Source organism: Brachyhypopomus gauderio, chromosome 17 (genome assembly GCF_052324685.1).
Source record: "Brachyhypopomus gauderio isolate BG-103 chromosome 17, BGAUD_0.2, whole genome shotgun sequence".
Taxonomy (NCBI): domain Eukaryota; kingdom Metazoa; phylum Chordata; class Actinopteri; order Gymnotiformes; family Hypopomidae; genus Brachyhypopomus; species Brachyhypopomus gauderio.
The window spans coordinates 10,456,732-10,472,755 of record NC_135227.1 but is presented as its reverse complement, the minus strand read 5'-3'; the positions used below and the strand labels follow the sequence as shown (position 1 = coordinate 10,472,755).

The 16,024-nt window shown below is 43.3% G+C and overlaps 2 protein-coding genes and 1 long non-coding RNA gene across 6 annotated transcripts in view; 2 read left to right on the top strand and 1 right to left on the bottom strand.

Annotated features, from left to right (window-relative positions):
• Nucleotides 1-4,212, top strand: part of LOC143480986 (sterile alpha motif domain containing 8) — an 8,117-nt gene extending 3,905 nt beyond the window's left edge. For 2 of the 3 annotated variants that reach the window (XM_076978883.1, XM_076978882.1), the window contains exons 2-6: nucleotides 370-925; nucleotides 1,051-1,146; nucleotides 1,387-1,504; nucleotides 2,200-2,350; nucleotides 2,957-4,212. In XM_076978883.1, the coding sequence (XP_076834998.1) occupies nucleotides 372-925; nucleotides 1,051-1,146; nucleotides 1,387-1,504; nucleotides 2,200-2,350; nucleotides 2,957-3,261 (1,224 nt within the window). In that variant the 5' untranslated portion in view covers nucleotides 370-371 and the 3' untranslated portion in view covers nucleotides 3,262-4,212. The remainder of the gene's footprint in view (nucleotides 1-369; nucleotides 926-1,050; nucleotides 1,147-1,386; nucleotides 1,505-2,199; nucleotides 2,351-2,956) is intronic. The other variant, XM_076978881.1, reaches the window with a different exon arrangement.
• Nucleotides 3,850-5,769, bottom strand: LOC143480989 (uncharacterized). The gene is made up of 2 exons (XR_013121927.1): nucleotides 5,625-5,769; nucleotides 3,850-4,391 (listed from the first exon to the last, which is right to left on the bottom strand). It is a non-coding gene; the product is annotated as an uncharacterized LOC143480989 (long non-coding RNA).
• Nucleotides 5,401-16,024, top strand: npy4r (neuropeptide Y receptor Y4). Of its 2 annotated transcripts, none has more exons than XM_076978884.1 (2): nucleotides 5,401-5,843; nucleotides 13,414-16,024. In XM_076978884.1, the coding sequence occupies exon 2, from the start codon at nucleotides 13,461-13,463 to the stop codon at nucleotides 14,661-14,663; it is 1,203 nt and encodes a 400-aa protein (XP_076834999.1). In that variant the 5' UTR covers nucleotides 5,401-5,843; nucleotides 13,414-13,460; the 3' UTR covers nucleotides 14,664-16,024. The 2 variants fall into 2 exon arrangements, with proteins under 2 accessions (XP_076834999.1, XP_076835000.1); XM_076978885.1 differs by lacking the exon at nucleotides 5,401-5,843 and adding an exon at nucleotides 6,125-6,184.

The window sequence follows — 16,024 nt, the reverse complement described above, 5'->3', positions numbered from 1 at the left end:
AATACAACAGCACACACACAAACACAAAGTGTAGAGGTCTGCTAATTCTGTGTGCGTGAGTATGAACCTTTTCTAGCATGGCATCTCGGAAACAGATTGTATAAAAGATGACATCTGCAAAATAGCTTGAAAATAGATTGATGTCCCAGACCTTTGGACACTGTTATCACAGGCCTTTGGAGACTGATATCACTGATATCACAGACCTTTGGAATGTGTGTGTCTTGAAATGATGAACTATTGCAGATAATATCAGTTTAAGGTTGAAGCCACATATTGAAAATTCAGCAGTTCCTCACTCCCTTCCCTGTGTGTGTGTGTGTGTGTGTGTGTGTGTGTGTGTGTGTGTGTGCGGGCGTGTGTGCGCAGGCATGCTAGGCTGTGGCAGTGTACAGGCCTGGAGCACTAAACAGGTAGCCCACTGGCTGCGGGAGCAGGGCTTCAGCGCCTACGTGGATCTGCTGTGCAGGCAGCATCGTGTGGATGGCACGGGCCTGCTGTGTCTCACGGAACAGGACCTGCGCTCCCCCCCCCTGCAGCTGCCTCTGCTGGGAGACATCAAGAGACTCGCCCTTGCCCTACAGAAGCTCCAGAGACAGCACTCCCCTTCACACTTGCTGTCCACAGACTTGGGAGTAAATAGATCCAGATACCGTTACTGTAATGACAAGTCGGGTGGAGACTATAGGCAGTGTAATGGGGTTGCCACAGTAACAGGTGTGACGGAGCAGCATTGTCATGGTTACTCAAATGGGAAGTGTAAGCATCAGTGGAACCGTCTGGAGCCGGAAAGCTGGAAGACCGTCCTCAGCTTGGTCTATGTGACACTGGTGTGTGGAATCACCTCCTTTGTTATGGTGCTGGTGCATGAACGAGTGCCTGACATGCACACCTATCCACCACTGCCTGATATATTCCTCGACAGGTATGTGTGTGTGTGCGTGTGCATGCGCGTGCGTGCGTGTGCGTGTGTGTGTGCGTGTGTGTGTGTGTGTTTCTTTTGGTTGATCCATTACTTTATAATGAACACTCTTTTTGTCTGTGGTTTAGTGTACCTAGAATTCCCTGGGCTTTTGTCATGGCTGAGGCTTGTGGAGTGGTCCTATGTTATATACTACTGCTAGTGCTGCTTCTGCACAAACACAGGTACACACACACAGTTACTGCACAAACACAGGTACACACACACCTATAGGTACTTTGTAAACACATACAACTACTGCACTGACGCACTCTATAAAGCCACTCTGTGGAAAGCTGACCATCACCCTACATGAGGTGTGTGTGTGTGTGTGTGTGTGTGTGTGTGTGTGTGTGTGTGTGTGTGTGTGTGTGTGTGTGTGTGTGTGTGTGTGTGTGTGTGTGTGTGTGTGTGTGTGTGTGCAGATCTATTCTCTTCCGTAGGTTATGTAGTTTGATGGGCACCGTGTTCCTGCTCCGCTGTATCACAATGTTTGTCACCTCTCTGTCTGTCCCAGGAAATCACCTACAGTGCTCAGGAAAGGTCTGATACTACCCCGACCCACCCCTGACTCTGCCCCCCCCCACCCACCCTCTGACTACCCCCACCCACCCCCTGACTCTACCCCCCCACCCCTGACTCTACCCCCCCACCCCCTGACTCTACCCCCCCCACCCTCTGACTCTGCCCCCCCACCCTCTGACTCTACCCCCACCCACCCTCTGACTCTACCCCCACCCACCCTCTGACTCTACCCCCACCCACCCCCTGACTCTACCCCCCCACCCCTGACTCTACCCCCCACCCCTGACTCTACCCCCACCCTCTGACTCTACCCCCACCCCTGACTCTACCCCCACCCTCTGACTCTACCCCCCCACCCTCTGACTCTACCCCCCCACCCCCTGACTCTAACCCCATCCACCCTCTGACTCTAACCCCACCCACCCTCTGACTCTACCCCCCACCCTCTGACTCTACCACCAACCCACCCCTGACTCTACCCCCCCACCCCTTGACTCTACCCCCCCCTCCCCCACCCCCTGTCTCTACCCCCACTGACTAACTCTACTCCCCCACTCCCACCCTCTGACTCTACACCCCCCACCCTCTGAATTATATGCATTTATGGGTTCTTCACCAATTGCAGCAAGAATTGTGCATGTGTATGCCTGTGTGTGTGTGCATGTGTTGTGTGTATGTATGATGGTGTGTGTATGGGCTTGTGTATAATGTAGATGTATGGCGATATGTGGTCCAAGCTGCTCCGGGCACTAGAGATCTGGGTAGGGATGGGAATGTCCATTACAGGCATGCACACGTGTGGAGATTACATGTTCAGTGGACATACTGTGCTCCTCACTATGCTCAACTTCTTCATCACTGAATGTGAGTTGGATTGTTTTTTTTGTGTGTGTGTGTGTGTGTGTGTGTGTGTGTGTGTGTGTGTGTGTGTGTGTGTGATTGTGAGTGTGTGTGTGAGTGTGTGTGTGTGTATACTTGTATGTAAACACATTTTCTCAGTAATGTGAGTGTACTTTTGGATACTATTGGTGACTAATGTGAGTTGTTTGTCTGCATTTGACCAGTCATGTGAGTATTGCTGATATCTTTATCTGCTAAGTACTTTGTAATTTGTAAATTCTGTTTTTCATCAGTAGTGTGAATGAGTGCTGCAAGAGTTTTTGTGATTGTTGCTGTTTTTGGTCTGTTTAATGTCATTAAGTTGACAGGTAATGTCTGTTTTGGTTGGTTGCCCAAATGCTGGAGTCTGTAGTTGATCAGAAGTGTGAGTGTGTCTGGGGTCTGTACTTGGTTGTTTAAATGGTGATGGTGTATATTTTTCTGCTGTTGACTGCATTTGGTCAGGAGTGTGAGTATTTCTGGTATTTGTGTATTGCTGTGTATTTTTGCAATTGGACAATAGTGTGAGTGTTGCTAGGTTCTCTATTTGGTGAGTAATGTGAGTATTGCTGGTCTTTCTGTCTTACACAGACACACCACGGAAGTGGCGTATTTTGCACACGCTCTCCTGGGTGCTCAACCTGTTTGGCATCTTCTTCATCCTGGCAGCTCACGAGCACTACTCCATCGACGTCTTCATCGCCTTCTACATCACCACGCGCCTCTTCCTCTACTACCACACGCTGGCCAACACGTGTGCGTACCAGCACAGCCACCGCGCACGCATCTGGTTCCCCATGTTCTCATTCTCCGAGTGCAACGTCAGTGGGCCGGTGCCCAACGAGTACTGCTGGCCCTTCTCCCGACCTGCCTTCATGAAAACACTCGTAGGGTAGAGATGTGTGTGTGTGTGTGTGTGTGTGTGTGTGTGTGTGTGTGTGTGTGTGTGTGTGTGTGTGTGGTTGGATGCTTAAAGACATTTCACAGTTAGGGAGGGTAATTTATTTATTTTTTTCTTTTGGTTCTATACTCACAAGAGAAGAGAATTGGTGTGTTTTGGACCCCCACACACACACCACTGCTGGTACTGGCATTGGGGAAACCGGGGAGTAGTCTGGGTATTTCTGCAGACCCACAGGAAGTGGAATGGACTGCACTACAGTAATGAAGCTCACAGCTGTGTGTTTAAACAGTTTTTAAAACTTTTTTAAAATATACACCACACAGGGTACATCACACAAAAAATGTTCTGTACTGTTTAATTATACGTCACATATGTACAGTGTGCTACGGTTGTGAAGCTGAAGCCCACAAAGGTCTTTTTGGGGGGGTGGTTGGTGGCCTTTAATATTGTGGTACAACCAGGATATTTAAATATAATTAATATATGTCCACACTCCATACATAAAGCTTCCTTATTTATTAGAGCGTCATAAATTCAAAATGAAACAACCAAAAAACACTCTGGGATTTTTGTATACAGGTAGAATTTTAACCAATGGTGTCATCACATGCAAGACTTTTCAGATGATGAGCGAAGCTCTAGCCAAGTGGAGCTTTACCACGCAGAACCAAACAAAAAATGCTGTATGTCTGTTGTGAATCTTCAAATCTGAACTGTATTGAACTGGATTTTATGAAACTAGACTCCTAGAAATTTTGTATTTTATGCCTTCTACTATGATGCTAAACATCAGTATTAATGCAACTTGACCTAATTAATAAATGTTATGATTCTGTATTGTCTAAGGATTTTATGTGGGAGGGAAAGAAAGCCCAGTTTTTCAACATTTATTAACAATTACTGCCTGTACAGTGTTTTTATCTTAATCTTTTGCTGGCTCAATATTAAATACAGTTTACTAACCGATTCTGAAAGGATATTTGGAACCCTAATAAATGTTTACAGATGACCTCTGTGTAACTCTTTGCTTCTGGATTCATGACTGTCCCCCTGTGGATCAGCAGGGCGAGTGAGGTCAGTCATCTTGTGGATACTGGAAGGCACCAGTCACTAGGTTTGCCACTAAAATAAAAGGATTATATACACCAAATGTAGTCAACCAAACATAACAAATTTGCTATTTTATTTGTGCAAATGTCCTTGTCGTTTTATACAAGTGATATAGCAAATCGGGTGAAGGGTCTCCAGCTTCAGCACAGCCAGTACGGTGCTTTTATATGAGTGACGCGTCAGCAACCACGTGGACAAGGTGATTGGAGCTTACCGAACATCCCCACATGGGCTGTGACAAGCAGGCGATGATGTCAGCTTTCAGGTTGCATGATTGTGTGTACTTGTTAGATAGCCAAATGTCTCGACTACATTGGATTAAGGGAAAATCGCCTTCTGACTAAGCCAGAGGTTTTGAGTCCAGTCCTTGGCACCTCCAGAGAGGCCGCGCTTGTCATCTCTCCCAGCTCCCAGCACGCCTCGGCCTGCTGGCCTGGCACCCCGCTGCCCCTGCTTATCTAGCTCAGCTGCATGAGGTACCGAAGCAGAGCAAAAACCTGGACTGGTTCCGAGGCCCTGGGGACTGGACTAGGAGCATCTGGTCAAACAGATGTTTTACAAAAGTTAAATTACTCTGAGGTTTGGGGGAGGGATGATACAAGTCGGTGACGAACGGACAAAAAAAAAAAAGTTCAGATCAGGCAAACGGCACAAACAATGTCAGAGCCTTTGGAAGGAACCACCGGAAGGAAACTGAGAGTGGACATCACGGATCGAGAGAGCAGAACAATATCCAGAAATTCTGACAACACTGCCAGAATTACTTAAAGCATCAGTGTTTGCCTACAGTTTACAAACACCAGAATAACCCAGGAGGAATAGAAAAAACCTGCTGTGTTCAGAAGAGATTAAACGAAGGCTTTCAAGTTACTCAGAAACTTCAGCCTGTAAGAGTAGGCCAGAAACAACTTGCATATATCCAGATGAATGTACATATTTAGCAGTAAGATGAGCTTGGTGCTGCTAGCAACTTGCTCGACTTGACCTACCAGGTGAACTACAGGAGCACATGCAAACATCCAAACCCAGATCCTGGCAATGGTTTCCTGATAATGTGTTGCTCAAATGAAAAGTGTCTCTTTCTCCTAGTTAGTTAATTTAAAATGTTACTTATCTACCCAAATATATTCTTCTGTTGTACAGTTGTATGACCACATGAGGGTAGCACACACATTGATACAATGCAGAGGGCTTCACGAACCACAGGGTTGCTGTTTGCAGCTGTAAAAATGAGATAAGACTCACCCAGAACCTGCTAGAGAAGAGAAGGACACACTGTGAGACATTTGGAGTAGATCAGAGGAGCGCAAACCGGATTCTGGGGTGGAGGAGATGGGTAGCTGGGAGAAATGAGGAGTGGCGAGGAGACGCAGAATGAGAGGATGACTCCTGCAGTTAGAGGATTATGACTGAGTGTACTGTTCTGCCAGTGATACTCCAGCTCACACTCACACAGATGCTCAGGTAAGTCCTTTATCGTGCCGATGCACACATATAAGGCAACAGCCATGAAGGCCTGCTTCCAGACTGAGTACAGTGTAACACTCTTAAAGAATGCAGTGATGGTGCCACATCTCTGGTATTGTGAACTTAAAGCAGGTTCTTGTTATCTGTGCTTGTTCTGTGACTAAAGCATCTATAGTGCAACATTTAGCAGTTTTTGCAAGTTCTTTATCACGAAGGAAGATTGGTATTCATCAGCATGACAGCTTCCTGGGAATCAAACCCATGATGTTGGTCTTGGTTAGAGGTTACACCTGCTTTCCATGGTGAGCTAAAGGAGCCTATAGCATGTGTTTTGTGTGGTAAGTGGTGCATATTAAATACTGCTGCAGATTTTTTTTTATTACAGATTAAAGTCTTCCACAGCTGTGAAGATTTTAGAAGATTTTATCGCAAGATAAAAGTAAAGATAAAAGTAAAATTTTCTCTGAGTGATATGTTCATAAATGCTCTCTGCTTTGGTGATCAGCCAGGACTCTATATGCTTAATTTGTTATTTTAAAATTCTAGATAAATTTGGAATTGTGGAATTCTTGTTAGGCTCAAAGGTATCATGGAATTTCTCTTAAGCCCCCCGCACACAGCGAGCAACTAGCTGAGCAAACGGTCACGCGTGCCCGTTTGCTCAGCTAGTTGCTCGCCGTGTGCGGACGCTTGAGACAGAATTCTCTGCCTCTTGAGCCTGTGAGACATTTATCTAACGTGTTTGATATTTTCTGGCACGCGTGCCCGAAATCTCACCGTGTGCGCTCGGCTGAGCAATTTGGCTCAGCAACTTTTCGTCACCAGCCAATTGGAAGCTCGCTTGGAGTCACATGACACTTCGGCGTTAACGCCGATAACGGCCATCACTAATCAAAAGTAAAGAAAGAAGTTGAACAAATAATAAATAACAACCATGAGATATAAGATAGTTATCATGGCTTATTACATCGAGTTTGGCGATAGAACAAGAAAAAAATAATTTAATAAATTCGGTGTCGTGAAACATGTGTTTATGAAACACATAGCAGCATTTTCATTTGGTTGAGACACCATATACTGACGACACCGAATTAGGGTTACCACCTGTCTGACAAAACAGACATACTGACACGGGGTGGTGGGTGGCGAGTGTAAAATGTTGACAGGGGGTGGCGAACGTAAAATGTTACCGGGGGGTGTAAAATGGACACAGCGAGAAAAAAGACAGATTTAAAGTGTGCAGAAACAGTCTAAATAGTCGTTTGAACTAACCTAGTGAAAAACAGGACATTAAATTAATTTTTTTTTGCCGGGACCGAATATTAAAAAGAAGGAAAACCGGGACAGTCACGTGAAAACCGGGACAGGTGGCAAACCTACACCGAATTGATTAAAGTATTATTATTTTATTCTATCGCCGAATTCGATGCAATAAGCCATGTTAACTATCTTATATCTCATGGTTGTTGTCTCCTCTTGTATCTCATTTATTATCTGTTCAACTTCTTTCTGTACTTTTGATTACTACTTTTGATGTATATTTGATATATATATTTTTGCATGTAGCTGTATTCTATCCAGTTAACTACTTACCAGGGGCTATGCTCTTCTTCAACTCGACTTGGATTTAGCAAAAAACAACACAGAAATTGTATAAATGTATTTATTAGAAAAAAAGTAATAGAAAAAATGTATTTTACAGTTTCCATAATGAACAAGTTACGGCAGCTCCGCAACTTGTTCTTCTTTTGGTCTACGCTACCGTTAGTACCACGTGACACTGAAGTGTCATGTGACTCCAAGCGAGCTTCCAATTGGCTGGTGACGAAAAGTTGCTGAGCCAAATTGCTCAGCCGAGCGCACACGGTGAGATTTCGGGCACGCGTGCCAGAAAATATCAAACACGTTAGATAAATGTCTCACAGGCTCAAGAGGCAGAGAATTCTGTCTCAAGCATCCGCACACGGCGAGCAACTAGCTGAGCAAACGGTCACGCGTGCCCGTTTGCTCAGCTAGTTGCTCGCTGTGTGCGGGGGGCTTTAGAATCATACAAATCATGTGGAATTCCTATCTCGGAATCATGGAACCATAGCTCTACTATCAAGGTGTTCAGTACTATCCAAACTGGTTTGAGTCACAGTATGTAAAGTGACATCTGACCTCTCTATTCACAGTGAGTGAGATTACCTAATTAACCAGATGATGATATATCTCTCTAAATTATCTTACCCCTCCAACAGTAGGTATGTAAAAAATGAACATACCCAGCTAATATTCTCTCTCTGTTACATTTCCTACTAGTCTCCTCAGTCCTCACATTTAGAAGGTCTCTTTCTCCAATATCAGGACAGCGTTCCTGATTCTCTTGATGCTTTCTTCATATTATAATGAAAGATTATTGATTACTGTTAGCTGTGAAAAGTCATTGAAGTAGATTATTCTCTACAGAGTACATCCACGAGCACAAGGGAAACACACAACATGCACACACACACACGTCCACACAGACATGTGCACCCAGACATATGCGCACATATACACATACCGACCATATTCCTAAAACTAAATTGTGAATCTGAGGGAATCCTGCAATGTCAACAAAGAGTAAGAACACAGAACCTGGACCCTCTATTCCTCATTATTCTCCAAGTGTCCTTATGGTGGAGACCGTAGCATCACACTCAGATGTAGCAGTTCTCTTCCTCTTTAATTATTTCTCTGATTATTGCTCCCTCTCTCTCCACTTTCATTTAACTGCAGCTTTAACGGGTCATGTGTGTGAGCAACTGGTGCTGCAACAAAACTGGAACCAACATCATTTGGTACAGAGCTGGAGTGAACTCAGTATTAAAGTTGATTCAAATACCAACAGAGGAATCCAACAGGTTTTGAGTTACCATAACACTATTCAAAATTTGAATTTGAATTTCATACCAAATAGAATATTTAACTGAAACTCATTTTAAGACTAATGTACCAATTTAAAATCTGGAAGATAATTTATTGCAGGATATATGTGTAAACATTCAGTTTCTAACTGAATGTTTAAACATATTCCTAAATGAATTTTAGTTGTGTAATGTTACAGTATAAAATAAAAAGCATGAAGCCATTAATGTTAGCCTTTTGTCTAAAGTTTAATAAATAGTAATTTAAAATACTGTTGTTGGACAAATACTACATACCAAACACAGCTCACCGTGCTTTCCCTACTGATGGGCTAATCATGGAGGACACACAGTTGACTCAAAAATAAACAATAAATAACCTGCAGAAAGTGATCAATACATAAAGAAGATCTTACTGGTACGTACCATATAGCGATCAGGTTTCAATGGGTTGAACCGCAAACTCTTTTGACTACACATGTAGTTAACTATACATGTACTGTAGTTAAAATCTTATCAGTATGCAATCCATATAATAATAATAATAATAATAATAATAATCTTTATTTGTATAGCACCTTTCATACATACATGCAACTCAAAGTGCTTTACAGAGTAAATAGAAAAGAAACATTAAAAGGAAGAAAAGAAGACAAAAATAAAATAGTAAAAGAAATTAAAGATAAACAAACACAATAAAATAATGTAATAAAGTGACAAATTATAAAATAATAGACAACATAATGTAATAAAGTAAATAAGATGGAGCAGAGTTAGAGTTTCTTAACTAAAAGCAGATCTAAACAGGAAGGTTTTGAGATTCTTCTTGAAGCTGTTCAGGGATGAAATGCCTCTGAGCTCTTCAGGAAGAGAGTTCCAGAGCTTTGGGCCATAGTGGCTAAAAGCACCCTCGCCAATCTTTAATCGGCTTTTAGGAATCACCAGTAGATTACTGTTCGAAGACTTGAGAGACCTGACTGGAACATATCTAACCATAATTTCACTGAGGTAAAGAGGAGCAAGACCATGAAGACATTTAAAAACCATGACTAGAACCTTAAAATCCATTCTAAAGCTGACCAGGTAACCAGTGCAGTGAGTGAAGTGCAGGTGTAATATGCAATATCTCTTTCTCCTGCGGGTCAGAACCCTTGCAGCAGCGTTCTGAACTTTTTATTCTCATAAAAATGACTAGGTGTAAAAGTTACTGAGAAACGCATTTTAAACAGTCCAGACCACATCTTCACTTCTCAAAATAATCAAAATGTTGAAATGTACAAATTCAAAAATCAAAATGAAAAAAATCATATACCTTGCACAAATCATGAATCCTTATGAAATGTTTCTGTTGTGGAGGGTAACAGTGACACCTCCAGTACATTCTGCAAAGAAGAGAAGATGTGATGTAGCTGATGTTTCTTTGGAAACATATGTAGATGGAAAAGTGACAGCCGGATTGACACACACAGACAAACACACCATGTGGTATCAGGCATGGGTGGGTCACACGCAAGCATCTCGGGACATCAGGCCTCATCAAACAATCTGTCTGTACATAATAGCGAGTAAGAAAGACATGCACTGGTACATATTTATGGACAAAATAAAGGGAAACTTCAGATAAAGAGACACAAGAACATCTCAGTGGATTAAACACAGGAGACTTTATATATAGAAAAATACACAGGTACATCTTAAGACTATATAAAGAAAAACAGTGGATTAAATGCAGAAGACTATATAACAAAAACAAATGAACATCTCTGTGGATTTAATGCACGAGTGTCTGGTTGAAGAATATTTCTGGAGCAGATTATCTTTGATTTCTATATTCTCTGTTCTCGGTTCTCTAGGTTCCTGTTGTTCTCTAGGTTCTAAGTCATCTCAGTTCTCTGGTTTATCTGGGTTCTCTGGTTTATCTGTGTTCTTGGTTCTCTAGATTCTCTGTTCTCAGTTCTCCTCGTTCTCTGGTTTATCTGTGTTCTTGGTTCTCTAGGTTTTCTGTTCTCAGTTCTCTAAGTTCTCTTTGTTATCTGGTTTATCTGTGTTCTTGGTTCTCTAGGTTTTCTGTTCTCAGTTCTCTAAGTTCTCTTTGTTATCTGGTTTATCTGTGTTCTTGGTTCTCTAGGTTCTCTCTTCTCAGTTCTCCAAGTTCTCTTTGTTATCTGGTTTATCTGTGTTCTTGGTTCTCTAGGTTCTCTCTTCTCAGTTCTCTAGGTTTTCTTCGTTCTCTGGTTTTCTTCGTTCTCTGGTTTATCTGTGTTCTTGGTTCTCTAGGTTCTTTGTTTTCAGTTCTCTAGATTCTCTTTGTTCAGTAGGTTCTCTGTGTTCTCAGTTCTCTATAGGTTCTCTATGTTCTCAGTTCTCTATAGGTTCTCAGTTCTCTAGGTTCTCTATGGTCTCAGTTCTCTAAGTGGTCCATCTTCTCTTTGTTCTCATTCTTGTTCTCTTTGATCTCTCTGCTCAGTGTTAAAGTCATTCCTGTCATTGCAGTCCTGCTCCTAAGGGATTCCTGCAAATCCTGGGAATCCCATGATTTAAATACACTCTAACTTTCTCTTTCTGTCTCTCATTGTTATTTATTTATTAATGCTGTACAGTAACGCATGTTTGACATAATTCAGCAGCTTTCAGAGCATTCACACTCTGTTCTTCAAAATGTTCAGATGTTATCCAGACAATTCATATTGTCCTGATTTCTAGGAATTGGACCAATCAGGTCCCCCCACACACGTTTTCCACACTTGCACCAAATCAATATCATTGTGTCTTCAGCTTTTTAGTACAACCCACATTTAGACTGGAAAATACAAACCATTGGCACCAGTGGGACAGGAAATCAGTGTTTCAGTAATTTCATTTCAAGACCAGCACCCATCAATATCCAATTATAGACGCTATCAGACTTGTTGATTTAGTAGAGAACAGAGAATGGAAAAGTGAGGGATAAGGATGAGGATTCAATTCAAGTTCACCACTGCCACCAGAAAGTTGTTCTCCTTCACTCTGACGTAATATATTTTAACTTGTTGTGAATGTCCATTCTGCCTGCTAAACATCCACCAGTTCATACCCTAGCAATTCAACTGTGGCTCAGCACTAAACCTGTTGCAAAGCACAGAGGAGGTGGGTATCATTTACATGATAGAGGAGTGCAGGATTGAATCATTTGTGCAAAAGAGGAGTGCAGTAGTGAATCATTTATGTAATAGAAAAGTTCAGGAATGAATCATTTGCACAATAAAGGAGTGAAGGAGTGAATCATTTATGTAATAGATGAGTGCTGGAGTGAATTATTCATGCAAAAGAGGAGTGCAGTCGTGAATTTTTAAGCAACAGAGGATTGCAGATTGAATCATTTATGCAATCAAGGATTACAGGAGTGAATCATTTACACAATAGAGGAGTGCAGGAGTAAATCATTCATGCATGTTCAATTCAGTTCACGATAGTTAAGAACGTGATTACTAATGATCTTACAGGTTAACTGCAAAACAACATTACTGCAAATTTTTGGTCCAGTTAGTTTTAAACAGAGGTGAGTAATTTGTCTTTAAGAGCTCATCTCAGAACTGGGCCATCTGCTAGACTGCCTTCAGCCAATAGAAGATGGTAGAAGGTGATCCTCGGGTAATCAGTAGCAATTAGCCACACCTGCTGTTCTCCTGCCCACTTAAGAGCAGCTCACACGTTCCCTGATGCTCAGTTTTGTTCAGTGTGCTGGTAAAAGATCAGACTGGTATTTTAGGTGGAGCCCTCAAGGGCTGCCGTGTCTCATTCTTCTCACCTCAAGCTTCTCAATAGCTCTGAGTTGCACCATTCCCTCAACCCCCCCATGCCAGCGTTCACCCACCCATCTCGTTTGAATTCTCCTGGCTTCATCTTGTCTTTGCTGGCAGCTGCGGTGTGCTGGTAATGTGCTGGCTTGTCTATCCTGAGAGTGGTGCTTCAAACGTCATTCTCTCATAGACGAAGATCCCCAAATAAACCGTGCTAGATTACTACCTCATACTAGTTAGGCTTACTGCAGCCTGTCTGTCTGCACAGTGCAAAAGTTCTCTATTGATCCTTTTCTGAGCACAGAGTCACTGTTGCCGATGGTTTTTCAGCAAAGCATTAACACCGTCATGATGGTGGTATGGTTGTAGAGATTGTGCTGCTATAACTTAATCAATGCTGGTGATCGTTTTTGATCAGTGTTTGTTTGTGTTGTTGTGTGTGTAGGTACAACGTAGGTGTAACTTTTCTACTGCAAATAATATATTGTTGAAGTCAAGGTAGATGATTCCATCACAAAGCAGGTTTACAAAAATCTGGGTCCAGATCCCTGAGGATCAAGGCAAAGTGATCAGTGATGAAGATCACGATGATGAAGAAAACTCTGCAATGACATCAGGAAGACACTTCGAGATGATCCCAGTAGGAAGTAGTAAATTAGTATTGATTGTTGAAATTGGACATTCATGCAGGCCACGTCTGAAGAAAACTGAATAATCAGCATCTGGTCATGTGCTCTGGAAATATTGTTCTGTGATATTACAGACAATCAGATTGGAGGTCTGTCTTGGGCAGATGAGTCTTTTAGCTGTGTGAGATGACAGCAGTGTAAATGTGTCTCAGATTCCATTATTAATCCATATCCATTATTTTTACAGTATGAATGTATCTGTTCTTTTCAGGTTCTAATGAGGCTCTTCCTGCTGCTCCTGTGAAACAACCAATTAGGATGGCTCTTTCTGGCTTGCCAGGGTGGGCTGGACTCTTAAACTCCTCCCTCTTTCACGAGCACAGTAACAGCAGCCTGTTTCTGCAGGATGAGCCCTGCTGGGGGTCACTCGGGGTAACCTTTGCACTGGTGTTCTGCTACACCCTGGTGTTCGTTTTTGGGTTTCTAGGCAACATCCTCCTCATCCGCATCATAGCACGAAAGAGGGACCAGCACAACGTCACCAGCATGTTTATCGCCAACCTGTCCGTCTCCGACATCCTGATGTGTGTCTTCTGCCTGCCCTTCACACTGGCCTCCACGCTCATGGACCACTGGGTGTTTGGCGCCGCGCTGTGCCGGCTCACGCCCTTCGTGCAGTGCATGTCTGTCACCGTCTCCGTGCTCTCCCTGGTGCTCATCGCTCTGGAACGCCACCAGCTGGTTCTGCACCCATCGGGCTGGAAGCCAAGCCCGACCCAGGCCCGCACCGCTCTGCTGGGAATCTGGCTGCTCGCCGCCTGCACCTCTCTGCCCGTCCTGGCATTCCAGCTTCTGAGCGGCGAGCCGTACAGCGACCTGCCGCCCCCCCACAGCGACCTGCAGGCCTGCCAAGAGGCCTGGCCGTCCGCGGGGCACAGACGCGCCTACAGCGCCGCCATGCTGCTGTTCCAGTACTGCGGGCCTCTGCTACTCATGCTACTGTGCTACGCGCGTATCTTCCTACATCTGCGATGGCGTCTGCTGGAACGGAAAGACGGCGGGAGGTGTGTGGGGGAGCGCGGACGCCTCGCGCACAGCAAGCACGTCAGCGCCATGCTGCTCGTCCTGGTCACGGTGTTCGCGGTGTGCTGGTTGCCACTCAATGTGTATAACGTGGTGGCGGACTGGCACGAAGAGGCTCTGCCCGTCTGCCAGCATGACCTGCTGTTTTTACTCTGCCATCTGCTGGCCATGAGCTCCACCTGCGTCAATCCCATTATCTACGGCTTCCTCAACTCCAACCTCCGCAGTGAGGTGCGCTCTGTGTTCCAGCTCTGCTGGTGTCGTCAACCGGAGGGCAGCTACGAGAGCTTCCCACTCTCCGTCATTAACACGGACCTGTTGCACTTATCGCGGAAGCTCAGTGGAAGAATTCACTCTGTCTCCACCAGCGCTGAAGTAACACGACGTGCCAACACAACAAGCTATAGTTCAACATTTGCAGCAGCCCAATTAGGCTGAGTTTCAGTGTTTGCCTGCATAGCCTACTGCCAGTATACACCCCCCACTGCACAACTCCACAACCCACTGAACAAATACACACTTTACACCACAAATGCAAACAACGAAACAGCGCTATAGAGATACACACCTCCATACAGCACCAATATATACCCCACTGTGTGAATACATACCCCACTCTGTAAATACATACCCCACTGCCCGAATATATTCCCCACTGCCAGTATATATACCCCAACACACAAATTCAGTGATACATATTCCATATACCATGGCACTGCTGCTATACAGGTGTGATACTGAACTCTCCTCTAGGTCGCTTGGTTCAGCAGGTTCATACCGGTACCACAAAGGTCATAGGTTAGATTCCACGGAAGCATGCATGCTTTTATACTGTAAAATCTGGACCTCACTACACAGACAAATCCTTCAGTATGCGTGTATATAGACTTCATTATACAGATAAATCCTCCACTATGTGTGTATATACACCTCACTACACAGATAAATCCCTGACTACGTGTGCATATAGACCTCAATGCAGATACACAGCATATAATCTAGCATATTATACTTCACTGAAGCCTGGGCTCAGTTACATATATATTTTATTTCAGATACAGACTATACTGCACTCTACTGTGTCTGACTCTCCAATAAATCCACCATACCCATCTCATGGTAAAATATCTGATACAGGATCAAAAAGGGAAAAACTATTTTATTTCTATGGGTTATCTCTGACACTAAAGTAAAATATGCATTCAAGCAGTATTTTGACTGCAGTATTTTCAAAGTATCTACAGGAAATAACCCAACAGAAAGTGTGGTTGGTGAAAGTTGGTAAAGTGCTGTAAATATCAAATTCAGCATGTTAATGGAACATTGAAGGTACATTTTACTCTGCGTACAACACAACCATCTGGTCAGCTTGATGGACCATTTTTTTACATTCCCATTTTTTATGTCACCTTTTAAACTGTATGGACGTCAGTATATACTCCACTCAGAATATCATGGCATGTGCAGGTTTATTCAGCACTGAAACAGAAGATTTTAAAATGTTACACTTCTGAAGAACCTTGGTGAAAATGTGAAATATACACTGAGTAACCTTTGCCAGTTTTGGAGGTGTTTATAGTATATTGTAAAATATCATAAATGTTACTTTGACACAGAATATTCACTAATACTTACAGACAGTGTCATCCTTGGTGTTATACATATACATCAAGCTCAAGTCATAAATGGTAACGAATAAATATTCTTTATGATGATCTATTGGTCTTGAACTGATTTCATATTCAGAGGAATCTATAATATGTCCTAATATATCAAAGTGTGCTGTGCAAGTTCCCAAG